Below are 27,595 nucleotides of genomic sequence, written 5' to 3'. Positions count from 1 at the left end.
ATAGGACAATGATAGCTGGCATAAATTTGGGTATTTAGTACCTGTGCCCCCTCTCAGTGTCACCAGCAACAGCCATGATTTGCAATGTTTCCTAGCAGCTTTCATCCTCCGTAAGCTGAAGCTTACTTACTCTAGATGTCAGATCCAGACAGCTGGGTCCAGCAAAATACTCCCCATTTGAAGAGCGATGAAAAATGCCACTCCTGCTGCACCCTGCAAACGCCACAGCATTTTCAGTTACTAATTTATAGCATTTTTTTAAACAGCTATATAGCATCAAAAATACAGTAGCAGTATTTCATATATTGCCAAGATGAGTGCAAAATATACACTTGTTGTTTAAAACCTTTACTGTACCCTAATTTTGTGGAATCAGAGAGCATAATATGTCACTACACTTAAGCTGGAAAGACTTTAGACGACATTACAAATGATACAATGTCACTCAAGATTTCCCTTGAACTCCCTGACAGACAATATTGTGCATTCACACTAAGCGATTCTACAAACTATACAGTCAGTGGCCCCATCCAGGAGTACAGCGGTCATTGACGATATCCTCAGATTAAGCACACACAACAAAGGACATAGCTAACAACTCACAAGAGTGCACATCGTTAACGATATAGTGTGTACACTTCGGATCATATGTACAAAAAAATTTGTTATGACGATATAATTCATATTGTTTAAAATATTGCCCAGTATGCACTTTATACAGAAAACTATTTGAGTAATTCTGAAATAACCCTCAGTATTCCTAGGAAATATGGAAACCCTTAACAAAAATGCAAAAATGTAATAAATCACAATTGTATTCTATTACTGTGTAATATTCATTTGATTAATTATAAAATAAATCTGAGCATAGACATTTTAATATGTAACTCTTTAAACCAACTATGTTAAATAACTTAGTTTGATTTAAGGGGGGGGGGGGGTATAAATACAAATCCTGGATTTTGATTCTTAATAACTGCAGCAGGAAATGGGGACAGTGGACACAAATCAAGAGATATTGGGTGAGATTTAATAGGTTGAGAGATTTCAGAAAGTGAGAGATTTGGTGAGAAATCTCCAGTTTTTTTAAAGCGGCAATCATTTACACTGCTAAACCAGTTTCCATTTTTGTGGAAATTCATTATAAACACCAAAAAGCTACATACTGCAGAGCTCTATATTAAATTAATTAACAATGTCTGCAAGAAATTGTATAACCAATCAAAAGATTGTATGGTGTGTATGCTAATGTAAAATTGTACAATTCCACAAAAACCGATACATTTGTAAACTCCTTAAAGATACATTGGTAACATAATAATAACAGAGTGACATGCACTATCTCTGTGCCTGAATTAAAATTGCACTGACTACAAAAGAATATAAAACATCAGAGACACACGGAGAAGAGTGGTGCACATCATATATTTATTGATTTCTCTGATAGCAATATACAAAAACACACAGGGACATCATATCCCTGCAAATAGAGGATTTAATTAGAAAGTGGTCCGACATTATTTTAACCCCTTCCCGCCGCAGCCTGTTTTTGCCTTCCTAACAGAGCCCTTTTTTTCAAATCTGACAGGTATCACTTAAGTGGGGATAACTTTTTTTTGCTTTTACTTATCCCAGTGATTTTGAGATTGTTTTCTCGTGACACATTGTACTTCAAGTTAGTGGTAAATTTGGGTCGATACAGTCTGTGTTTTTTTGTGAAAAATACCAAAATGTCGTAAAAAAATGGAAAATTTAGCAATTTTCAAAATGTTACATTTTCTGCTTGTGAGACAAATAATCATACCACTCAAAATAGTTAATAACTAACATAGACCATATGTCTACTTTATGTTTCCATCATTATTTCAACATCCTTTTAATTTTTTTGGACACTAGGAGGCTTAAAATATGAATAGCAAATTCTCAAATTTTCAAGAAAATTTCAAACACTGATTTTTTTAGGGACCAGTTCAGTTCTGATGTGACTTTGAGGGACTTGTATGTGAGACACCCCCATAAATGATGCCATTTCAAAAACTGCACTCCTCACAGTATTCAAAACAGCATTTTGGAAGTTTGTTAACCCTTTAGGTGTTTCACAGGAATTAAAACAAAGTGTAGGTGAAATTTCAAAATTTCATTTTTTTTGCAGATTTGCAATTTTAATACATTTTTCTAAGGAACACAGTAGATTTTACTAGAGAAATGTGACTAAAAATTGATTCCCCCAATTCTTTTGTTTTCATAAATATCCTATATGTGGCCCTAGTGTGCACGTTGACCAAACCACAGGCTTCATAATAGAAGGAGCACCTACTTGATTTTGGAGCCTCCTTTTTATGAGATTATTTTTTAGGCACCATGTAGGTTTCTAGGCACCATAAGATGCTAAAAGTTAGGAACCCCCCCACAAGTGACCCCATTTTGCAAACTACACCCCTCAGGGAATTCATCTAGGGGTATAGTGTACATTTCAAACCCCCAGGGGTTTCACCAATTTTGATACAACTGGGCTGTGCAAATGAAAAATTACATTTTTTACACAAAAATGCAGTTCTGGCTCCAAATTTGTCATTTTCACAAGGAATGAAGGAGACAAAGCACCCCAAAATCTGTGCCCCAATTTCTCCCGAGTACGACAATGCCTCACATGTGACCAAAAAATACCATTTGGGTGCATGGCAGGACTCAGAAGGGAAGGAGTGATTTTTGGATTTTGCAGCTCAGATTCTGGTGGAATGTTGGTGGGTGCTATGTCGCATTAGCAAGACCCCCGAAGCACCAATACAGTGGAACCCCCCCACAAGTGACCCCATTTTGCAAACTACACCCCTCAGGGAATTCATCTAGGGGTATAGTGTACATTTCAAACCCCCAGGGGTTTCACCAATTTTGATACAACTGGGCTGTGCAAATGAAAAATTACATTTTTTACACAAAAATGCAGTTCTGGCTCCAAATTTGTCATTTTTACAAGGAATGAAGGAGACAAAGCACCCCAAAATCTGTGCCCCAATTTCTCCCGAGTACGGCATTGCCTCACATGTGACCAAAAAATACCATTTGGGTGCATGGCAGGACTCAGAAGGGAAGGAGTGATTTTTGGATTTTGCAGCTCAGATTCTGGTGGAATGTTGGTGGGTGCTATGTCGCATTAGCAAGACCCCCGAAGCACCAATACAGTGGAACCCCCCACAAGTGACCCCATTTTGCAAACTACACCCCTCAGGGAATTCATCTAGGGGTATAGTGTACATTTCAAACCCCCAGGGGTTTCACCAATTTTGATACAACTGGGCTGTGCAAATGAAAAATTACATTTTTTACACAAAAATGCAGTTCTGGCTCCAAATTTGTCATTTTCACAAGGAATGAAGGAGACAAAGCACCCCAAAATCTGTGCCCCAATTTCTCCCGAGTACGGCAATGCCTCACATGTGACCAAAAAATACCATTTGGGTGCATGGCAGCACTCAGAAGGGAAGGAGTGATTTTTGGATTTTGCAGCTCAGATTCTGGTGGAATGTTGGTGGGTGCTATGTCGCATTAGCAAGACCCCCGAAGCACCAATACAGTGGAAGCCCCCCACAAGTGACCCCATTTTGCAAACTACACCCCTCAGGGAATTCATCTAGGGGTATAGTGTACATTTCAAACCCCCAGGGGTTTCACCAATTTTGATACAACTGGGCTGTGCAAATGAAAAATTACATTTTTTACACAAAAATGCAGTTCTGGCTCCAAATTTGTCATTTTCACAAGGAATGAAGGAGACAAAGCACCCCAAAATCTGTGCCCCAATTTCTCCCGAGTACAGCAATGCCTCACATGTGACCAAAAAATACCATTTGGGTGCATGGCAGGACTCAGAAGGGAAGGAGTGATTTTTGGATTTTGCAGCTTAGATTCTGGTGGAATGTGTGTGGGTGCTATGTCGCATTAGCAAGACCCCCGAAGCACGGTGAAATGATGAACCTAATAATCCATAGATGTGTGGTATATTTTAAAACACTCCTTTATACATAGGCCGGGTTTGTCGGGGCAAGTTTCACAGTGGAAAATAGTATCCTTTCTTATTCCCTTTTTATAGCAAACTTTGCACCTTTTTTGTGTCCTGCCCTTTCTTGCAGTGGAGGGGATTTAGTTAGGAAAATGCTGCCCTGGTACAATACGGGGGCCAGTACTAGAAGTACTGGGGCCCTCTGCCTGCTGGTTCCCAAATATTAGGCCCTTTATGACTTCCTCTTGAAAGTGCATAAATGTCCCCCTCTGGCTGGTAGAACGGAATAGCACGTAAGCGTTATACAGTGCCATCTGGATGATATACACGGCCAGCTTCTTGTACCAGATTTTTGTTTTCCGCAGGGGACTGTACGGCTTCAGTACCTGATCTGAAAGATCCACTCCGCCCATGTACTTATTGTAATCTAGGATACAATTAGGTTTTGAGGTGTGGGTACTGGTACCTCGTACAGGGATGGAGGTGGTACTGTCTCCATGAATTGTTGTCAGTATAAGGACATCCCTCTTGTCCTTATATTTGACCAACAACATATTTTCGGTGCATATTCCCCTGCTTTCACCCCTTCTCAGTACTTGGGCAATGTGCGTTTTTGGGAGGCCTCTTTGGTTCTTGCGCACAGTACCGCAAGCTGCTGTACCTCTTGAACCAAGGGCCTTAAACAGGGGGATGCTAGTGTAAAAGTTATCCACATAGAGGTGATAACCTTTATCCAGGAAGGGGTGCACTAAATCCAAGACAATTTTTCCACTACCACCTACGAGGGAGGGGGGGCATTCTGGCGGTTCAATTCTTGAATCCTTCCCTTCATATACCCTAAACCTGTGGGTGTACCCTGAGGTGCTTTCACACAGTTTATACATTTTTATGCCATACCTTGCCCTCTTACTGGGAAGGTACTGGCGGAATTTAACCCTTCCTTTAAAATGTATAAGGGACTCGTCGATACAAATAAATTTTTCAGGGATGTACATCTCTGCAAATTTGGCACTGAAATGATCAATGACCGGCCTGACTTTGAATAGCCGGTCAAAGGTGGGATCATCTCTGGGTGGGCACTGTGCATTATCGGTGTAATGTAAAAATTTAAGGATTATCTCAAAACGAGTCCGAGTCATGGCCATACGGTAAAGTGGGGTGCTGTACAGAACATCTGTACTCCAATATTGCCTAATTTCTGGCTTTTTTACTATGCCCATATGTAACACCAGACCCCAAAACGTCATCATCTCTACTGCATCTACAGGGGTCCACCTAGCAAATGATGATGTGGGGTTTTGAGCAATAAACTGCTGGGCATATAAATTACTTTGGTCCACCATTAAATTTATAAAATCATCAGAGAAAAATAATTTGAAAAAGTCAATTTCTCTGAGACCTGTTGAATCAAATTGGATTCCTGGGATGGCCAAAAACTCAGGAACCTGGGGCTCAAAATTGTCTGGTGGTGGGGTCCATACGGGATCAATCATTTGGGGGGGGGGGTTCTCAGCTGCTCTACGGGGGCGTCTTTGAGGGGGTCCCTCATCACTAGAGGAGGAAGAGGAGCTTAAGACGAATCCTTCAAATTCCCCGCTTGCATCACTGGCTGTGTCAGAGTCAGAGGCAAGCATGGCATATGCCTCCTCCGCTGAATACATTCTTCTGGATGACTGGGATGACATTTGGGATGACATTTGGGATGCCATTTTTATTTTTGTGTTTCTGTAAGTGTAATGTTTCAACACGTGTATAGTGTGGGGGGGGTACAAACTTTATTTCAACACGGGGGGTATGTAGTGTGTAGTGTGTATGTAGTGCAGAAAAAAAAATACTTTATACAGGAATTTGATCCCAAAAAAAAATAAAAAAAAATTGAAGGGGTTAAAAAAAAAAAAAAAAGGTCCTGCGCCAAAAATTGAGCACAGATGTTGGTCAGTAACGTCCGTCACTGAACAGCGCTCAAAGGCAACAGGTGTAAAAACAATTTAAAAAAAAAAAAAATACCACAGCACTCTCCAAAAAAAAAACAATTTAAAAAAACTGCAGAAAAAAAATTATATCAACCCTGTGCCAAAAATGCTGTTCAGTGATGTACGTCACTGATCAGCGGCCACAGGACACCCACAAAAGCAACGTGGGTGTAATAAACCACAGCACTCTCCAAAAAAAAAAACAATTTAAAAAAACTGCAGAAAAAAAATGATATCAACCCTGTGCCAAAAATGCTGTTCAGTGATGTACGTCACTGATCAGCGGCCACAGGACACCCACAAAAGCACCCACAAAAGCAACGTGGGTGTAAAAACAAAACCCCACTGCAATCCCCCCCCCCCAAAAAAAACTGCAGATCAGTGATGCAGTGATGCGACACTGATTAGCAGTGAGGGGCAGCAGGCAGACAACTGTGGGTGCAACCTGACAGGGTATATATAAAAAAAAAAACCTGGACCCCCAAAAAGTTGCTGATCAGTTAATTAATTTAAACTGATCAGCACAAAAGGGGGGGCAGCAGTCAGTTGCACAGGCAGCACAACCTTTGGTGCAACTGACAGGTATATATATAAAAAAAAAAAAAACCAAAAAGTTGCTGATCAGCACAGATATACTGATCAGCACAAAAGGGGTGCAGCAGACACAAAATATAGCACTCTCTATCACTCTCTATTACTCTCTGTCACTCTCTGTCACTATCTGTCACTATCTCTCACGATCTGTGACTCTATGACACTGCAGCAGCAGGACACAGGAAGTCACAAGATCCAGGAAGCATCCAACTGCTGGCAGCACGCTACCAGCGGTGATCAGCGGTGATCAGGTAAGTATCAGGCAAGGTTCAGGTATGTATATCACGACAGAGTGGCCGGTGACCGCTCTGCACGCAATTCCAGACCGGAATGGCGTCTGCAGCGCAGTCACCGTTAGTTTAAATGGCACGCCTTGGCTGTGATTGGTCCGTCGGTCCGACGGACCAATCACAGCCTTGGGGGCAGGTGGGGTGAGGTGTCGTCGTCACCGATGACCCCCTCATGCCCCCTCACACCCGGCGGTGATTGACACCTGTGTTACCGAGCATCTGATTCGCCGGTAACACAGGAAAACGCTGCGAATGGCTGTTCACATTGAACAGCCAATCACAGCGATCGCCGACGGGGGCCTGGGCATGCAGGGACATGTCTGCTGTCAGGGACAGCAGACATCGTCCCTCTGTCACTGCGTCTCTAGACGCAGTGGCACTTTGAAGTCATGACGTATATATACGTCATGTGTCGGGAAGTACATCCCGGCCATGACGTATATATACGTCAAATGTCGGGAAGGGGTTAAACAACACTTATTCTAATCTTCTTATCTTTATCACATCTGTCGTTCTATATTTAAAAAAAAACTTTCACCTTTTTATCTGCAAAAATTCATTAAAGGTTATATTTTATCTAATATCAGAAAGGACGCCCAGTGCACCCTACTATACTTTCTTTTCTTGTGTGGTTGTGGATCTCACTAAAAGTCAAGGGTAGCACCTCCATGAACCTAAACTAACAAAGGTACTAATCCCAAATTAATAAAAACAGTGGAGTTAGGACAGTCCATAATGTATCTACCTAAGCTGGTGCGGGAGCTCTCCTCATGAAATAGTGTTGCAGAAATCATTTAGTCACTTGGGTGTATTCAATGCTTTTTGCGACCTGTGACAGCAAACAGTGCTGCCTGCTCGCTGTCACAGCTTGCAGGGTCAGTATTCAGCTGACCCCCTGCATGCGCCATTTCCCCCTTGCTAGGTTTTTGGAGCAAAGGGGAAATGGCGTATGCTGCCGCTAAAACAGCGAGGCTCGCGGCTAAATGCAGTGGGCTACCTGCATTAGACGCGAGCCTCGCTGTTTGGGGGAATCTTCACCGTCCTCTGACAGCGAGGATTCCCACGGAACATTGAATAGGGTGAGGGGCCAGCGCGAGGGTTAAACGGCAAGGATCGCTTGTTTTTGATGATCCCCGCCATTTAACCCCCTTTGCCGGTCGCATTGAATATACCTAACTGTGTAAAAGGATTATTTATGGACCTGAATGTGTGTGTGTGTGTGTGTGTGTATGTGTGTGTGTATATATACATAACGGTTTTTGGGGGGGTTTGGTCGCACAAGACCTCTGGTCATAGAGAGGTGAACCCCCTTATACAAATATTTATTTCAATAATAGGCTGCTGGGGGTGTGCTACCTTAGGACATGGAATTTGATACGCAAAAAGAGAGAGAAGATGTCCTGTTTTTGGTGCACCAAAATAAGAGATAAAATTTAACTTTTATTATTTTAATCGTTAAGAACTGCGAGATAAAAAATGACAACATGTAACATAAACAAGGGTGGGGTTCACACAATTTTTAAAACCAAGGTGGCAGGCAGATGTTGCAGGGTTGTTATGTAGTGCTTTTACTAGATAGTGTGCGTCTGGTCTGTCTGGACCTTAGATCTGACAGATCAATCGGCGTGTCTGAGCGGAGGTTTAAATGACCTCTTGCTCTAGAGCCGAATTAATCAGTGCAAATATGTGGGATTAGTATCCTTGATTAACCCTCTATCGGGTGCACTGATACAAAATAGGAGATCACCCTGTGTAGGTTTAAGATCCGGCGTGAAAACGCTCTAGGATCAGTATGGATGACTGGGCACCCCAGGGTGTCTCAGCTGCGTTCGTTCAGGTGGAGCCGCCTCCTGGAGTTTACACACATGCAGCAGTCGGCACCATTGTGGGGACTGTCATGGTGTCTCACTCGCTCCTGAAAAACTCTCTCTATATTGTCTCACTGCGGTACTTACTCTGCATCAATTTGCAGATCGCCCGGTGTGTATGGTCTTCTGATCTGGAAAACGTTCCAGTGCAGGACCTAGGTAAAGGTACCACCGGTGTGACTAGCTGTGTCAAAACACTTGGAGCCGCCTCCAGAGTGTTGCACAGGTTGGGAGACTAGAGACTAGCGCAGCTCCGAGACTACACACAAATCAAAATACATTAATATGAAAAATAACAAAAGTTGCAGACATCTGCCTGCGCACCGCTAGCCGGCACGCGCTTCGCAGATGATAGCTTCCTCAGGGCCAATCAGATCAAAGTCGCGATGGGTTTAAGTAGCAGTGATAATGTGTTATGCTCCAATGAGCTCTGTGCGTGCTGGACGCGCCTCCGGAAACGTGTCCGGAGTCCGCCGTCCAATCCTGACTGTTCACATAGTGCGAGCCCCTGGACGGGGTCTCGTGTAGTTCCGAGATATACGCCGGCGTGCTGGTAACGTTGGTAACCAGCGCTGCGTGTCATAGAGCGGGCGGTGCCTGTAATCAGCGGTCATAGTGGTTGTCATAACGACCGTAAATGCTGCGTCTCGATTGGTAGATGAGTCTGTTTAGCATCGCCCATTAGAAACCTTACGTTGCCATGTAGAGTAAGTGTTTGTAAATAAATCCGTGTGGTTAGAAATGCGATCGCTTGCTTTATTTGTCATGTCTATATTGGACATTAAATTGGGGATATATAGAACCATCCACCCGGTGTATAATAATGCATTGGCGACTGAGACAAACGTTGGTTGTCATAGCGACCAGAGATGCCATATTATTGCTGATAGGTGCACTTGTTCATGGTGCTTAAGAAAGCCTCACGTAATCAGGGGGATTGGTGTTTATTGTAAAGTAAATGTTTGTAAATCGATCCGTATGGTTAGAGATGCGATCGCTTGCCTTATTAGTCATATCTATTTTGAACATAGAATTGGGGATATATAGAACCATCCACCCGGTGCGTAATAATGCATTGGCGACTGAGACAAACGTTGGTTGTCATAGCAACCGGAGATGCCATATTATTGCTGATAGGTACACTTGTTCATGGTGCTTAAGGAAGCCTCACGTAACTAGGGGGATTGGTGTTTATTTATCAATCCAGATATGTTAACGTTTTTTCTGTTTAGTATACTGCTGCCATGGGAGTTATCGTTTTGTGAGTCAATCCTCATGCTCAATCATTTATTTCTGTTATATTATCCAAATATTGCCAGATGTTAGAATATGGATTTATCAGCCTATCGTCCGATATGTGGCTGTGGATCATTGCCTCTGGTACTGCGGTTACCCTATATATTGTAATGAACTCAATGATGATGTCCTGGGAGTTGTTTTAAAATTTTTATATATACTAGTTGCTTATAGGATGGTTTGCCTAGCAGGATTGTAGGATGGCCTCCCTGTAATAGGGACCTATCTGTGATATAAATTAGTAGGAACAAAAAGATTCCCATTTGGTATGTGATTGACATTGTGGGTACATTTATAGTCATGTCAAATGACTGGAATGTAGTATCCAGTCTCTAATTTATACTCATTATTGTGTAGGGGCATGGTGACGAAAGGATCAGATAGTGCATATAGTATGAAAAATTAAAAGTATATGTAGATATAAATGTGAACATGGTGACTAAGTGAGATGTCATTTTTAGGAAGAGGAGCAGATGGTAAGGTCATAGCAATGCTATGGCTGTCATGTTAGTGTACATATAATGGAAAGAAGTGAGAGGACTCTATATATCCCCAATTCTATGTTCAAAATAGATATGACTAATAAGGCATGCGATCGCATCTCTAACCATACGGATCGATTTACAAACATTTACTTTACAATAAACACCAATCCCCCTGATTACGTGAGGCTTTCTTAAGCACCATGAACAAGTGCACCTATCAGCAATAATATGGCATCTCTGGTCGCTATGACAACCAACGTTTGTCTCAGTCGCCAATGCATTATTATACACCGGGTGGATGGTTCTATATATCCCCAATTTAATGTCCAATATAGACATGACAAATAAAGCAAGCGATCGCATTTCTAACCACACGGATTTATTTACAAACACTTACTCTACATGGCAACGTAAGGTTTCTAATGGGCGATGCTAAACAGACTCATCTACCAATCGAGACGCAGCATTTACGGTCGTTATGACAACCACTATGACCGCTGATTACAGGCACCGCCCGCTCTATGACACGCAGCGCTGGTTACCAACGTTACCAGCACGCCGGCGTATATCTCGGAACTACACGAGACCCCGTCCAGGGGCTCGCACTATGTGAACAGTCAGGATTGGACGGCGGACTCCGGACACGTTTCCGGAGGCGCGTCCAGCACGCACAGAGCTCATTGGAGCATAACACATTATCACTGCTACTTAAACCCATCGCGACTTTGATCTGATTGGCCCTGAGGAAGCTATCATCTGCGAAGCGCGTGCCGGCTAGCGGTGCGCAGGCAGATGTCTGCAACTTTTGTTATTTTTCATATTAATGTATTTTGATTTGTGTGTAGTCTCGGAGCTGCGCTAGTCTCTAGTCTCCCAACCTGTGCAACACTCTGGAGGCGGCTCCAAGTGTTTTGACACAGCTAGTCACACCGGTGGTACCTTTACCTAGGTCCTGCACTGGAACGTTTTCCAGATCAGAAGACCATACACACCGGGCGATCTGCAAATTGATGCAGAGTAATTACCGCAGTGAGACAATATAGAGAGAGTTTTTCAGGAGCGAGTGAGACACCATGACAGTCCCCACAATGGTGCCGACTGCTGCATGTGTGTAAACTCCAGGAGGCGGCTCCACCTGAACGAACGCAGCTGAGACACCCTGGGGTGCCCAGTCATCCATACTGATCCTAGAGCGTTTTCACGCCGGATCTTAAACCTACACAGGGTGATCTCCTATTTTGTATCAGTGCACCCGATAGAGGGTTAATCAAGGATACTAATCCCACATATTTGCACTGATTAATTCGGCTCTAGAGCAAGAGGTCATTTAAACCTCCGCTCAGACACGCCGATTGATCTGTCAGATCTAAGGTCCAGACAGACCAGACGCACACTATCTAGTAAAAGCACTACATAACAACCCTGCAACATCTGCCTGCCACCTTGGTTTTAAAAATTGTGTGAACCCCACCCTTGTTTATGTTACATGTTGTAATTTTTTATCTCGCAGTTCTTAACGATTAAAATAATAAAAGTTAAATTTTATCTCTTATTTTGGTGCACCAAAAACAGGACATCTTCTCTCTCTTTTTGTGTATATATACATATACACACACACACACACACACACACACACACACACACACACACACACACACACAGTTCTAGTTCACTCTTTCTTAGATGGACAAAACCATGTGCACTGCAGGGGGGGCAGATGTTACTTGTGCAGAGAGAATTAGATTTTAGTGGGGTTTTACTTCAAAGTGAGATCTATATTGCAGTGTAAAAATAAAGCAGTCATTATTTTCCTTGCAAAGAAACAAAATAACTCACCCAAATTAAATTATCTCTGCACATTTTACATCACCCTGCAGTGCACATGGTTTTGTCCATCTAAGAAGGATTTTGTCAGAAAGAGTGAACTAGAATAAGGCCCATAGTCAGATCCATAAATATGGGGACATCAACAATTCTAATATTTTGGGCTCTATACACCACCACAATGGATTTTATATGAAACAAACAAGATGTACTTTAACTGCAGACTTTCACCTTTAATTTGAGGGTATTTACATCCAAATCAGGTGAATGGTGTAGGAATTACAATGGTTTCTACAGTGTAAGTTATGGGACAATCTAAACAATCCTTAAACAAATTTTTACTTTTTAATCCTTTGCAGTCAATTATAGCCTGAAGTCTGGAACGCATAGACATCATCAGACGCTGGGTTTCATCTGCCAGGCCTCTACTGCAAATGTCTTCAGTTCCTACTTGTTCTTTAGGCATTTTCCCTTCAGTTTTGTCAAGTGAAATGCATGCTCAATCGGATTCAGGTCAAGTGATTGACTTGGCCATTGAGCCCATATTCCGCAGCGCTTTACAAAGCATGGTTATGGGCAAAAACACATAACGAATTACAGCACAAGACAGTTTAGGACAAGTACATGGTAAATATGGATAGATGCATCAGGGGAAAGGACACTGAAGCAATCATCAGGGTGGCCAGGGGCGAATTTAGGGGTCAGGCCACCCCTAGGCACAACATTTTTGTCCCCCCCCCCCTATTTAGCCCACCTCAATATTTTTTTAAGCACTCTGGACTGCTCACTGTACGGAGGATCCGGAGGGAGGGAGGCACTTATTAGTACAGTGATTAGCAGCACAGTGTCTCCATCAGTCTCTCTCACACTGTGACTGACTGAGCGCAGGAATAATCTGTGCACCGCTCAGCTGCTGGATACACAGCAGCCAATAGACTGTGTGTGTAGAGTAGCCAGTGGGCGGGCGCCGGCAAAAGTGAGTCTGAGCCATTTCCAGACGCGCAGGGGGACCGTCGGACCCAGCCACTAAGCGGTGATGTAATTTGCATGGCACAGTGGGTGGGCAGTGGCGGGTGACGAGTGGCGCTGCCGCCTACACATGATAATTCGTCACTCGCCGCTGCCCACCCGCTGTGCCATGCTGCTATTTAACAGAATGTCAGCCTGCCTGCCGCCCTTAATTGGGGCCACCCTGAGGCCGGTGCCTCACGGGCCTAGGCACAAATCCGGCCCTGAGGGTGGCGTTGGGTTTCATCTCCTTGATTGATATACACATGGCTGTTTATGCAAAGAAATTTTGACGGATCATTGTCTATACGCAAGGATGTCTGAATTGTTATATGCTGAATTTTATGAATACATTTAAAAATGATGTGCCTTTTGTATTGACCAGTAATTGAAATTGATCTGATACTGGCGCCTTCAGGGACTTTTCTGTGTGTGTATATATATATATATATATATATATATATATAACGAAGTTTGTGGGGGGTCCGGCACTCCTCCTTACACTCCACTGGCCTCGGTGCCTTCCATACAACAATACAGTAGACAGTGTACCAAGGTACTCAGGCGGCACTCACAGGACTTGCAAACGGTCCGAATTGGATGCCTTTGTATTTGGCATATTGAATATTTCTGTAGAATATATCTATGAATCATGCTATTACCATAATGATTGTATACTTATTAGTGGCAAAGTACAAAGTTTTATAACCAACCAACTGCAGGAGTCTGCATATGGTTGGATATGAATGTTGTTCAGGCTAATGCATTTTTTTGTATATATATTATTTTTTTTCAATATATTATTTTTTTTCATTATTTTTTTGATGTATATATTGTGTGTTTTCGTATTGTCACTGTGTTATTTCATGTATATATGCTCACAGTCACCACTGCTGTGAGGGTTTGAGTGATGCCAATCGGGTTGGCCTATTTACATTACCCATACGAATATCTCTACTCATAAGACAGTACTTGCGCATATCACAGCTGTAAAATTGCTTATTTCCGGGTTGTTGGAACGCATAATCTGTTCCCCTGCATATACGAGATGGTTTCTAGCAGGTGGAACGCAAAGCGTCACTTCCCCTCCAGGGAAATGGAACGCAAAGCGTCACTTCCGGGTAGCGTCCTAACCAGATGGAACGCAAGATACCGCTTCCGCCTGGCTGATGGAACGCATGTAGCATTTCCGGTTAAACGATGTTTGCTGTTCTACATGTTACAGTGAGTACTAGAGCTGCACTGATTACATACAGCATAGCGCTGCTCACATAGATATGTATACTGTTTTTTCTCATTACGCATTTTTTCTTTTAGCACTGTTTTGAATATGTTAAGGAGATGTATGGGCTGTGGACAGGAAGTAAGGTTACTTCCGGTCCAGGGGTATTTAGGCTGACCCGGTGGGGCAATACAGTTGTGTCCTTCCCCAGGGACAGATGTCAGGTTGTTGTTCTGCTGATGTTCTGTATTTTGGATGCACTATTCCTGATGATGGTCTTATTTAGACCGAAACGTGTCGTTACGTCGGATGGTATGTCGACTTGATGCAAATAAAATAACACTTTGATTACCTAGACCTTGGTGAGTGCCCATTCTATTCCTATATATATATATATATATATATATATATAACGAAGTTTGTGGGGGGTCCGGCACTCCTCCTTACAGTCCACTGGCCTCGGTGCCTTCCATACAACAATACAGTAGACAGTGTACCAAGGTACTCAGGCGGCACTCACAGGACTTGCAAACGGTCACAAAAAACTGCAGACTACACCGGTGCCGGTGTAGTCTGCAGTTTTTTGTGACCGTTTGCAAGTCCTGTGAGTGCCACCTGAGTACCTTGGTACACTGTCTACTATATATATATATATATATATATATATATATATATATATATATATATATATATACATACACACAGTATTTTCTATTTGAGTAATAAGTAGCACGAACAGCTTGTACTGTACTCTGCTGTAAAAGGCTACATTTGTGAGTGTTTGTGTCTCCTGCACATGGACACTGGGTCTTTGGGTCTCCCACATGTCAGTGGCAGCAACCGAACAGCTTTTATGTGTTTCCTTCGCGGCCTAGTTTCCACCTGGTAGTGCCAAATAGAGGTAAGAGAGGCTGGATCAGCTGGTCCTCCACCATCTTCATTGCGTGAACACCGCCACTCACAGGCCAGCCCGCACCTCTGACACTGCAACACTACTTTTAAAATATAAAACAATACTAATGGCTATAGGAGATTGCCTGCAAGTGCCTGGGCCCCATAGCAGCTGCATCCCATGCATCATGTATAGTTAAGCCAATGTCTAAGGCTGCTAGGAAAAATCTTTGTTAAGTGCAGCATATGGGGCTCAACACATGCAGCTTCTGATTGAATTGCTCAGGGCAGAGCAATTAGCTGTGGGTAATCCCAGTGGCTAATTGAATCTGCTCCATTGAGTCAATTATTATTTCTTAGTTTCTACTTCAACGTTAGAATGATTTCCAACTGTGAATAATATTGTTACTACAAGGTAATAATAGGATCTATGCTTTTTATTCAGTAATGTACAGTACCAAAGCTCAGATATAGTAACAGCTCAGATTCTTTTTAAAGCCAGTGGGGGTGTTTCTGATACTATCAAAACAACATCTGGGACCCCTGCCACACACTGTAAGATGTAATTTCCTGAAAGCACTACTTTAGCCGTGAACTTGTGAGATACCGTCTCGTGTACTTCTTTTTAACTCTCCAATAATTAAGTCTGTTGGCTTTGGAATGAGCTTTTGTATTTTATGCCATTTTCATGTTTTTCATTACTTTTGGTAAGGTCATTTTAAATTCTGTTCATAAAATGATATTAAAAAAGTGATAATTTCTCCGTCACATGTCTTCTTGTGATTTCCAATAGTCATGGTTGCTAAAAGAGTAGTTATTCATTAGCAATTTAAAATGCACTTTGGGAACATTTATCAGAATTTGCCATCTGTTTACAAACATCCCAAGACCAGCTGCCTCGTCTGTGATGCCAGGCAATTGTACGCCAATTTAGAAAATTGCTTTAACATCTTGTTAACTGGACTATTCAGTGCCATAAACATGAATATGAATAAATGTTCTTACACAACCAACCTAGTTACCAGTCTAGAAAACATCACAAGACAGAACACGTGGAAAGATCTTAAAATAGTCAACATTTTATCAAAATAGGGTGGATCCTGAGAAGTTTAATAATGTTAAATTACATTTACTAGACTGAAAAAGTATATACCTACTCTGCATGGTCATAAATGTAAATGGCATACTGATGGATACATAAGTGTAAAACATTTTTCTTACGTGCTAACATGTGGCAGTGAATAAAGTAAAAGAGACAGGATTTGAGTAGAGGTTACACTATGTATACATTCATCACATGTCTTGATAACTACAACTTTCTCCTATCTGTCTTTCCTCTAACCCATTGTATATGTTCTTTCACGAATCCATTCAAAATGCTATTATATATACACACACACACACACACACACACACACACACACACACACACACACACACACACACACACACACACACACACACACACACATATATATAAAACACAAAATTCCTAGATTTGCGCTATTTTCAAGTAAAACAAAAGGTCGCTTATAGCACTTAGCCCAAGTTTTGGTGATATCCCTACTTGAACACAGATGAATAAATCAAAATAACTGAGGTACTAATTAAGTCACCTGTACTGAAGTATGGCTATCCTTAAAACCTACACTGTAAGGGGTTAATTTACAAAGATGGGAGTTCCATTAACAATGGGATGTTGCCATGGACAACCAATAAGATCTACTATCTTCTAGAAGGTGCTAAATAAATAAGAAGTGGATTCCGATTGGTTGCTATGGGCAACATCCGATCTTCATCTTAGTAAATAAACACAGCAGAATCCCAACAGTGAGTACTAGGGATAGGTTTAGGGGTCGGCACCTGGGGGAGGGTTAGGCTTCAGGGGAAATACAGTTAGGGTTAGACTGCGGGAGGGGTGGATTAGGGTTAGGCTGGAAGAGGGGTTGGCTCGGGGTACTGTTAAAGTACTATCCAGAAACTGACTTGGTTGTGAATGTCTGGAAAGAAATGGGCAGATACCAATACCATTCCACCGAAGGGAGCATTCTTACATTTTCATTTATTAATCATTTCTTTAGATTGCTCACTTCTTCACTATCACTGTTTTGTTTAGTTTCTGACTTTTGTTAACTTTTTGTTTTGATCACACACTACAGATCCTTATGTGGGGGGCACGAATGTCCCAGGTGCTGGATCTGATACCCATATGTGCATGTAGGAGGGAAGGGGGGGGGGGAGACGTGCTGGGTGTTCCCCTGAGAACGCAGGCATGGCGATGCTGGCTTGGTGCAGGTGGCTGATGTCACATGACGTCAGCACCTGCCCCCAATTCGTCGATCTGGGGCATCTGAAAAGTAAGTATGAACTTACTTTTCAAAATGAAGGCTGAAGAAATTATTCTATGGTCAGCTACCATCAAATGATTTGTCCTCCTTTCGGCCACATGCTACGGTATGTGTTGCCAAACACATCCCCTTGCATGGGAGTGACAGGATTCGGGGACCAGGGGAAGGGGAATCAATCGTGGGTCAGGAGGTGTTTAGCTGTTTGATATGTTGCGATGACACGCATCCTAGCGAACAGGTCTGAATCAGGTCAGTGGCGTAGCTTGGTTTGGGGTGCCCCCCACCGTTAATGGGGGGGCGTCCCCCCTCCCCGCCGGCCTCCCCCCTCCCCGGCCACCCGTGCCACCCCCCCCTCCCCATAGCCGCAGGCTTTTCTGTCTGGGTGTCCCAGCTACCCTCCTGGCTTCAATTAATTCTATGCAGACGGACCACGATAAAATGGCCTCCCCCCATACCGCAGACAGTTTCAGAGAACTGTCTGCTTCATGGGGAGGCCATTTTATCGTTGTCCGTCTCCATACATTTGATTGAAGCCAGGAGGGGAGCCGGGACGCGCAGACAGGTAAGCCTGCGGGTGATGGGGGCAGGGGCATTACTATTGCACCGCAGCCCCCCGGCGCCCCCACATGCACAGCACCCTGCCGTAACCGCGGGGGCTGCGGTGCTATAGTTACGCCCCTGAATCAGGCCCAATGTACACTGAGTGCAGCTAAGTTGTTTCTCCAGCTTGCATATATCCCTCTGCCCTTATTTGCAAAGAACAATGAAGAAAATTAATAAAAAGAAAAAGAATAACTTAATAAAATTCCATTTTACTGTTACTCCCTGTAATGCAACTATGCAAACTTAGAAAACATGTTTTTAATTTGAGACTGCTACGTGCTTCCAATTGGTTTTTCTTAGCTTCAACTCTTGAAAAGTAATTTTCCGATTATTTTTGTAAAAATATGTCAAACACATTTAGAAATGGCTTCAAGTAATAAAAAGTATAGTGAGAATATGGCACAAGACAGAACATTGCTTAAAATTCAGTTAAAGTACACAGGGCAATTTAATTTTTAATGTACAGCCTTTTATTAATGCTCACATATATCTTTTGTCATTCTGTTCCTTTATCTTAATATCCTGTATTCATGATCTATTAATGACCTGTGCTCATTGAATGTTTAAATAGCTTTTTGCTATGTTTTAACAAATTTCAAGTAGGTTAGAAAAATTCCACCTAAAAAGAAATAATGAGAATGGACTCCAACCAGTTTTTAGTAACTGCAATTTTGGGCATGTACTGAATCTATCTCGTATCTATGTTTATTACCCCAAATTACATTCTATATGAAGTGGAAGTGGAAGTGAAACACTTACCAAATACCTTTCCTCTTCTTTCATGCTTGGGGTGCGGATCATGTGATTCTGTTCTCCTCTCCAATCTCCAAATCGTCGAAAAAAATAATTTGAAAGAAATCGATTGACTGGGTCTCTAATTATATTGATATACACTGGTTGTTCAGAGCCAAATCTGCAAAAAAAACATATAGCAATGTTTCTTATATATATGTATTAATTATTATTTATTTACAGTCTCTTATATAGCGCAGCAGATGCTGTTACGCTTTGCAATTGTATAAACTAGTGATTTTCAACCTTTTTACCTTGGGGCATACTAAATAAGATTTTAAAATTGCCAAAGGCATACAATGAGACCCACACAGGGCAAAACAAATTGGTCCCCACAGGAGAAAAAACAAACCTATTGGACCCCATATAAAAAACAATCAAACTGGTCACCATAGGTAGCAAAAATAAAATACATTGGCCCTTTACATGAAAAGTACTTAACAGTTGAACTGGTGGTGGCTGTAAACTGGTTTGGGCATCTTTAGATCTGGGGGCACACTTGAGAACAGCTCAAGGCACAATAGTGTTCCACAGTACAGTGGTTGAAAAACACTGGTATAAACAAATAGTGCACTTGCTGACAATTATTGTACAATTTTGGCACCCTTGAACTTTAAGTACATCATGTGCAATATTTCCTGTAAAACAGGAATTTAGTGAAACAACTTTTTGGCTATAGACACTCATGTTTGTTGCAGAACTAATAATAAAAAAATAAATAAATAAAGAAATAGCCGGAAAACTCTAAAAACTTAAGGATTGCCATGACACCCATGACATATTTATTGGTTCCCCTTCAAGCTATCCAACTTATATTTGAAAATATAAGGAATTTGGTACTCATCAGTGCTGAGAAAGGGAATTAACGGTGAGTACCAAATTCCTTGTTTCTCCTTCATGCAGTAGGGGACACTGCAGACAATATGAAAGCGCTAATCCCAGGTGGGAGAACACTGGGGTTCCTGCAATACTTCTCTACCAAAAGACGCCGCATAACTGGCTAGAGTGTCAAACTTGTAAAACTTAGTAAAAGTGTTAGAACCTGACCAGGTAGCTGCGCAAGACACCTAAGACAGAGAAGCTCCCCTAGCAACAGCCCAAGAAGTACTGACCAACCTGGTAGAATGCGCCACCACCCCGAGGTGGGCTCGCCGCTGAGCATAACTATATGCCTTGCGAATAGTAAGACAGAGCCAGCGAGCCAACGTCTGTTTGGATGCCAGCCATCCATGTTTTACAGCGCCATAAAGAACAAGGAGACAGTCCGTCTTGCAAAGACGCCGTTATGGAGCTGGAGAGATGAAGAATCCCCAGATAAGACCAGTAAAACTATGGGCTGGTTGACATGAAATGCTGAGATTCGGAATGAAACCTTGATTTGTCCTCAATTCCACCCGGTCCCTGAGGAACACTAGCAAAGGTGATCGGCAGGACAAGGCCCCAAGTTCAGAAACCCTACGAGCGAAAGGCAAAGCCAGCAACATGACCATCTTCCAAGTTAAATATTTCAAATCAATGAATTCTAAAGGTTTAAAGATCACTGATTGCAGAAAAGCTAAAACAAGAGATGATCCCAAGGTTCAGTTGAAGAAACAAACAGAGACTGCAACCGAAGAACCCCTTGCAAAAAAAGTTTGAACCTCGGTAATCAAAGCCAGCAGGCGATGAAAAAAACCAGAGAGTGCACAAACTTGCACTTCTAAAGAGCCTAATCGCAGACACACCGTCAAACCGTTCTATAAGAATTCCAAGTGCCTACAAAGATTGAACACTGCTTTAAGCAAACCCTGTGTGGTTGTAGGACTTAATGGACTTTCTTTTGTAGTGCCAAGACTTTGTCCATTGGAAGAAAACCTTTTTCCTCAACTGTGTCGAAGACGAGGCCTAGAAACAGTAATCTCTGAGTCGGTTACAAATGAGATTTCTGGAAGTTCAGGATCCAACCCTTTTGTATGAAAAATTGGCAAGTGTTATGATTTTGCATGTTACCCCGCAGCTGTGACCGCTGTTTAGGATGGCCACAGTGAACCCTACACTGCCTAAAGGAGGGCTTATGCCTGCAAATGCTAAGGCTTTGCCTTTAATAGCCATGTTTGAAGGGGCGAATTAAGTCCGCCCCAACTCCAGTGCCACCAGGTCTTAAGATAAGACAAAGTAGCAGAGAACCTTTAGGAACAGTCAAAAGGTGAAACTCAATAACAGGGACCTAACTTGAATATAAAACTAACTAATGGCACACTGCCAACAACAAGCAAACCAGGGAACAAAACGTAGAAGCGACCTAGTCACATACCATGGGCAACCTCGGACAAGAATGTCACAACACACAAAGGCACAGGAAACTACACACACAGGTAAAGAGTAGTACCAAGGACAGGGAAATAACCCTGCTGGAGTTAACATAAGCAAATGGTGCAGACCTGCGGCAAACTCTGGAGTTCCCAGAGGGAAATACAGTAAGCAAGCATGGACTCAATAACAATGTTGCAACTGAGCAAATGATAAAGAAATTAAACCTGGGCTCCAACATGAAGCACTTATGGTTTTAACCGAACCGGACCAGGACTGGCATAAAGCGATCCAAGGAGCAGATTAAACCAGACACGCTAGGAGCAAGAGAAACCTAAAGAGAGGCAGATATCTGCAACAAACGGGAGCTGGTAGCTGGCTGCATGCATAGAGGAAAATGCCTGGAACATAGGACAAGCACCAGCCTCCTGTAACACAGATTACCTCCAGGCGAGCTGCCAGACCAGATAATGCACTCAATCAGGCAACAGCCTTGTATGCAAAACAGTCACACAGAATAAAGCTGCAATAGCACAGACTCACCACAGTAGGCCACCAGAGAATCCCATACCAGAAACAGAATCTTGGAAGCTCACAGAAACTGACATAAAAATAATGAACCACAGCGGTGGTTCATGAAAACAAGTTTCTCCTGGCAAGGTGCCAGGTTATCTCCTGAAGTCAAAGAGCTCAAAAAGTCGAAGTGTTTTTGTAAACACTTTGGGCACCGATGACAGGCCAAAGGGAAGCTCCCTGAACTGGTAATGATCTCAGATCGCAAACCTCAAGAACTTCTGGTGCAGCTCCCATATGGGAACGTGTAAATATGCATCATTGATGTCTAGGGAAAGCAGGAATTCACCTGACTCCAAAGTTGGCACTAGGGAACGTATGGATTCCATCTTGAATTTGTGGTAACTTATGTAGTTGTTCAGGTTGGTCGGAGAAGTACCAGAGACAGATTGTGTTAAAGAATCCACAGACTGAATTAGGGTTTTTGCCCAAACTGGCTCAAAAGATGCCATTTTTGCCAACTGATTCTGAGGGACCTCCCTAGCTTTGAGTGATGCTGCTAATTCTGCTGCTAAATTTGACAGCATTAAATGAAATAAGTCACCAGTGGATTGATTTGAGTCTGCCTGTGAAGCAGGAGGTGGCTGTGGTATAGGCACTAGGGCATAGCATGTTTCACATAAGGAAACACCCCTGATGTGCTCAGTATATTGATCCTTGCAGTTTTTTGCAGTACACCTTGAGAGCTGCCTTAGAGGAAGTAGCCCTTCCTGCCATAGTGATGTCAAAGAATATATATATATATATATATATATACTCCAACAGACGTGCTAGCACTCCAGTCACTTGAAACAAATTTTCTTTATTGTAGCAATCAATGGCAACGTTTCAATACAATGAAGTATTAATACTTCATTGTATTGAAACGTTGCCATTGATTGCTACAATAAAGAAAATTAGTTTCAAGTGACTGGAGCGCTAGCACGTCTGTTGGAGTATACAAGCAGGATTTGCTGTGCAGGCACCCGTCCAAAAGTTTGTTTCAGTGGCTGTGCCGGATCATCTGGAAGTGTATATATATATATATATATATATATATATTATATATATATATATATATATATATATATATATATATATATATATATATAGATTCGATTTGGTATCTGGCACTCACCCGTTGAGACTTTATAAACTTCACCCAGTGCCCTCACCTGAGGGTGTAGATAAAGTGCAATTGTGTGCGGCACTCTCGGGATTTTTAGTGAAGAAATGACACTGCGTACAAGTGCTGAAATTCAGCGCCGCTGCTGCTGCTGGCCGGCCGCTACGCTGTTTACGTCCAGCTAGAGCGGCACAAGCTCAGTCAGACAGAGCTAGAGCGGCACACGCACAGTGAAACAGAGCCTCTGGCAGGCTGCCAAGTTTCATAGCTAGAGCGGCACGCGAGCCTCTGCACTTCCGGCGCCGTGAAACTACAGAAGTACCAAAATGTTAAAGTGCTGATTCCTCCAGTACACTAACTGTATCCCCATACGTGTTGACTACAGTGTCTCCTGCTGCACGAAGGAGAAATAAAGGTAGATTAGACTCAAATGTGTTAAAATAGTCACCAAGATAAATTGTCAATGCACATGACTTGAATTAACCAATAAATTATAGCTTTAGAAAGGACGCTTTCAGAATTAGAGGCATTCATTTGTTATATGTGACTCTAAATGGTACCTATAAATAACTGCCGATGTGGGACCACGGTCACAGGGCCTAGTCCCACACAACGATGGTTGCAAAAAGAATCACCGATATAACAATTTAATTCTAATTCTGATGGTAATCATCCAACTGTAGTACATTTTATTATTTCATTTGAAGTTGTCATTTGGTTATCATATTCTATGCAGTAGATGGATAGTGTAATGGTAGTAAACCTGATTAGAGAGCACATAAAATCACAAATTGTAGCCCTTGGAGGATAGACTCAATTATGGCTAATATTATTGAATGTTAATTGAGAATAGTTTTTTTAAGAATTGCAGAATATTAGTATACAGTATTAACACCACAGATACTATATTTACTTATAGATAGAGAATGTATGGGATAATAAGACAAGGGGGAGAAAAAAAATAGGAAACCGTAAATATAAATATATATATATATATATATATATATATATATTTATTATACAGTATTAAGTCACCTTTTGAGGTTTTATCATACCGGAAATAGGAAACCATTATTCCCCTATATAAGGAGGCACCATATGCCTTTTCAGTTACATTCGGTCTGCGGTGGAGTGAGCATCTCCATTCCCCCACTGTGGTGAGTGTGAACATTTAGGGTGCATTTATTAGGCATTGTCTGTATATTCTGGGATTGTACATTGGTATGCCCTTATGTTATTAGATGGCACCCTAACCTAGATGTACACACTGTTTAAATAGGATTAATACTATGGTCTTTTCCTATTTTCTTTGATAGGAATATATTGCACATTAAGTATGTTTATTTGGTTCTATGTCTGTTTATAATTGGTTTGTTTCTAATGACACCTAAATGTATAAATTGCTGAGGCCTACTTATATGGCTATTAGGTCTCCTACTGGATATGCTCTTCTTAAAAGTATATACACATATCAAAGGGTGTTTATCTATTTGATTAATTTTTCTGTTTTCCCTTATCTTCAATAGTCACATATGCTCCCATATTTGGGTTTATATATGACTTCACACTAATGCTGGCCACACATCAGACCAACTTCTGACCAACTTTTTTAAAACCCTTCAAACCTCCAACCATCCAACTTGAGAGTCCAACTTAAACAGTTCCCCACACATCTAACCAACTTTTCTTCCAACCAGTAAACTTTTTTTTCTTTTTTTTAGTTCAGCCAACTTCTGTCCAACTTCTGATGTCACAGAAGTGGGCGGGCAGGTTCTGCCTATTTTTTTTTCATTTATTTTAATAAAATGGTTTAATTTCACCTTTATGTAGTAGACAGCAAGTAAAAGTGAAATTAAATGAAACTGCTTCACACACCAGGCAATCTCCTCAAAGTTACATGTATCTATATATATATTGACATACTGATATCATACAGAACATTATAGATAGATATGACAGAAGGGGATGATATGTTGATATGATACAAGGATGTGATATCGCATATAATAGATATAAACGTATGATAGATCATATAATATATATGACATAATGATATAAATAACAGATAACATGGACTGATGCCCGGGAGTGCTGGTGTATTTAACTCATCACACATGCTAATTACACCGCAATGCAAGGAACCCAATCTGGTACCAGCTGCTTTCCCTGTCTATACTGCACACATAGGACAGAAGGGGATGATATAGGCTAGAATAGTATATATATGATATGTAGCAGATAATAGATATATGACAGAAGGGGATGATATAACCTAGTACAGACTATATATGTGATACACTGCAGCCTGCAGACATGGCAGTGACCCCTCTCTGTACCATGTCACCCTGCTGGAGACTGCCCAGAGCCAGCCCTGGCTGAGCAGGGAGCCGGAGGGGAGAAGAGGCTAATAGTTTCCTGGGCATATCATGGGAAACCATTCACAATCCCATAACCATAACAATGCCCAATTAGCTGGATTAAGTCTGGAGTACAATTGTATATATTATATGAAATATTTATTAAAAACAGTTTTGAAAAGGTGTGGTGTTAAGGTGTAACAATAAATTTTAAAATAAAGCCATCTGTTTGTGTGTGGTCATTTTATAGGTGAATACCTTGTTCATAGAAAGGTGACAAAAAGTTCTTTAAATATACATTTATTATCACTGCTCCTCACTAATTGATGTAATTTCTCCTCCATTGCCAGCTATTGTATAAGATACTTGTACGTCTGCAGTATTTATCTGTTCTTAATACAATGTTGCAGTATTGTATGCAGACTGCTTGCAACAGTAGCTGCATCCTTCTATTTCATTAATGGGAATGAAATATTGGAGGTAACAGTGATGAGTGCTCTTACAGAGCGATCGTTCCTGAGCAGATTTGTTGGGTGATTACAATGTAGCAGGTACACACTCGTAATCTCATGGGGTATTAAATTGCGGGGTTTGTGGATTACTCCAATATAAGCACCTGCACACCTTTACTTTCCAAAAATATATTCTATAATCTATGTTACTATAATGTGATTATCATTCATTGGATAATTTTATACAGAATATATTGGAAAGTTATCAGTATATTCTTAGCAGTTACTTGCAGCTATTGGTATGTTAATGTTCCCGATGTTTATATCTCTGGGAGTTGGCTGATTATTGCTGTGGATTAATTACAGACTTATTGATGTATTTATCTAGGTCCACAAATGATTTTTTCATTACTGTTGCCCACATATATTATTGATTATTGGTAGAGAAGTAAGATAAATGTATATGCGTTTGTTGCTTATGCAGCTGCCGCTTCTTACATCTCTCATGTACCGTTCCAGACTAGACTGATTTGTTTGAGTATTGTAATGTGGACTGGCATCCAGTCTTTTGTATATTTATATGAGTCCACAGTTAGTTCTTATATTTAAATATATTAAGTCAGTGTGATTAACCCCTAAATTCTGCCTTTGATATTAGGCGGTACTATGAGCGGTTGCTGCTCATTTTCTCATATACATGTATTATTCTTTACAAGTGGTATGGTTGCTATTACACACATATATGACATCAACAATAATGCTATTTCTAGAGACATATGGAGAGTAGATCTGTGGCTGTTTTTAACACAGTCTTAACTTATGCCGGCCACACTGAGCAGGGAGCCGGAGGGAAGAAGAGGAGCCGGGACACCTTCTCCCATGCCCAGGTGTATGAGCTGGAGCCGAGGTTCTCCCTGCAGAGGTACCTGTCCGGCCCGGAGAGAGTGGACCTGGCCGCCTCCCTAAAGCTCACAGAGACTCAGATGAAGATCTCAGAACCGGCGCTACAAGACCGAGGAAGCTGCTGGCCAAGCAGCAACAGCACCAGGGACCCCGGCCAGGCAGATGGCAGTGAGAGTGCTAGTGAGGGACGAGCAGAAGCAGTACTGCCCGGAGGATGCCCTCTGCCCAACCCTGCTCTCACTCAACAAGTATTACGCCTTCATATACCGCCTGCCTGGCTGCCCCACACCTGGCACCCTGCCCTGGGGGCACCCTCTGTGCAGGACTGTACTGATGCCCGGAGGTGCTGGTGTATTTACTCAACACATGCCTCTCTCCTGCAAGGAACCCATTCCGATGTCTCGCCGAACAATTACCTGCCTCTCTCCCATAGCAGAGAGCAGACACGCTGCAAGCTGCCTCTGTCTCTACCGGGGGTAGCTGCTGGGGGACGGGGGTAGCTGCCGGTAGAAGAGGATAGCTGGCGGAGGAAGACACCCGGCGCTATGCGGTGCAGGCTCTCCGGGACCGGGCGGATGCAGAGATGGTGCAGGCGCAGCGGCTGGAGGGACTGGCAGCAGCTGGATAGGCGGCGGTGAGCATCTGGACCAGAGGCTGCAGAGAGGTACCTGGAAAAGCAGGCGGACACTGCTGGTCAGTGTCCGCCTACTTATCGGGCAGTT

General features: G+C 42.1%; 1 protein-coding gene across 1 annotated transcript in view; it reads right to left on the bottom strand.

The window, feature by feature from the left end:
- UST (uronyl 2-sulfotransferase) overlaps positions 1-27,595 on the bottom strand; it is a 302,623-nt gene that overhangs the window by 24,222 nt on the left and 250,806 nt on the right. Inside the window, exon 5 of the mRNA XM_083176522.1 lies at positions 19,162-19,315. Within this exon, the coding sequence (XP_083032648.1) occupies positions 19,162-19,315 (154 nt within the window). The remainder of the gene's footprint in view (positions 1-19,161; positions 19,316-27,595) is intronic.

The sequence above is a fragment of the Crinia signifera genome, chromosome 3 (assembly GCF_055691185.1).
Source record: "Crinia signifera chromosome 3, ASM5569118v1, whole genome shotgun sequence".
NCBI lineage: Eukaryota > Metazoa > Chordata > Amphibia > Anura > Myobatrachidae > Crinia > Crinia signifera.
The sequence above is the reverse complement of the archived record's forward strand: the minus strand, read 5'-3'. Positions and strand labels throughout refer to the sequence as shown.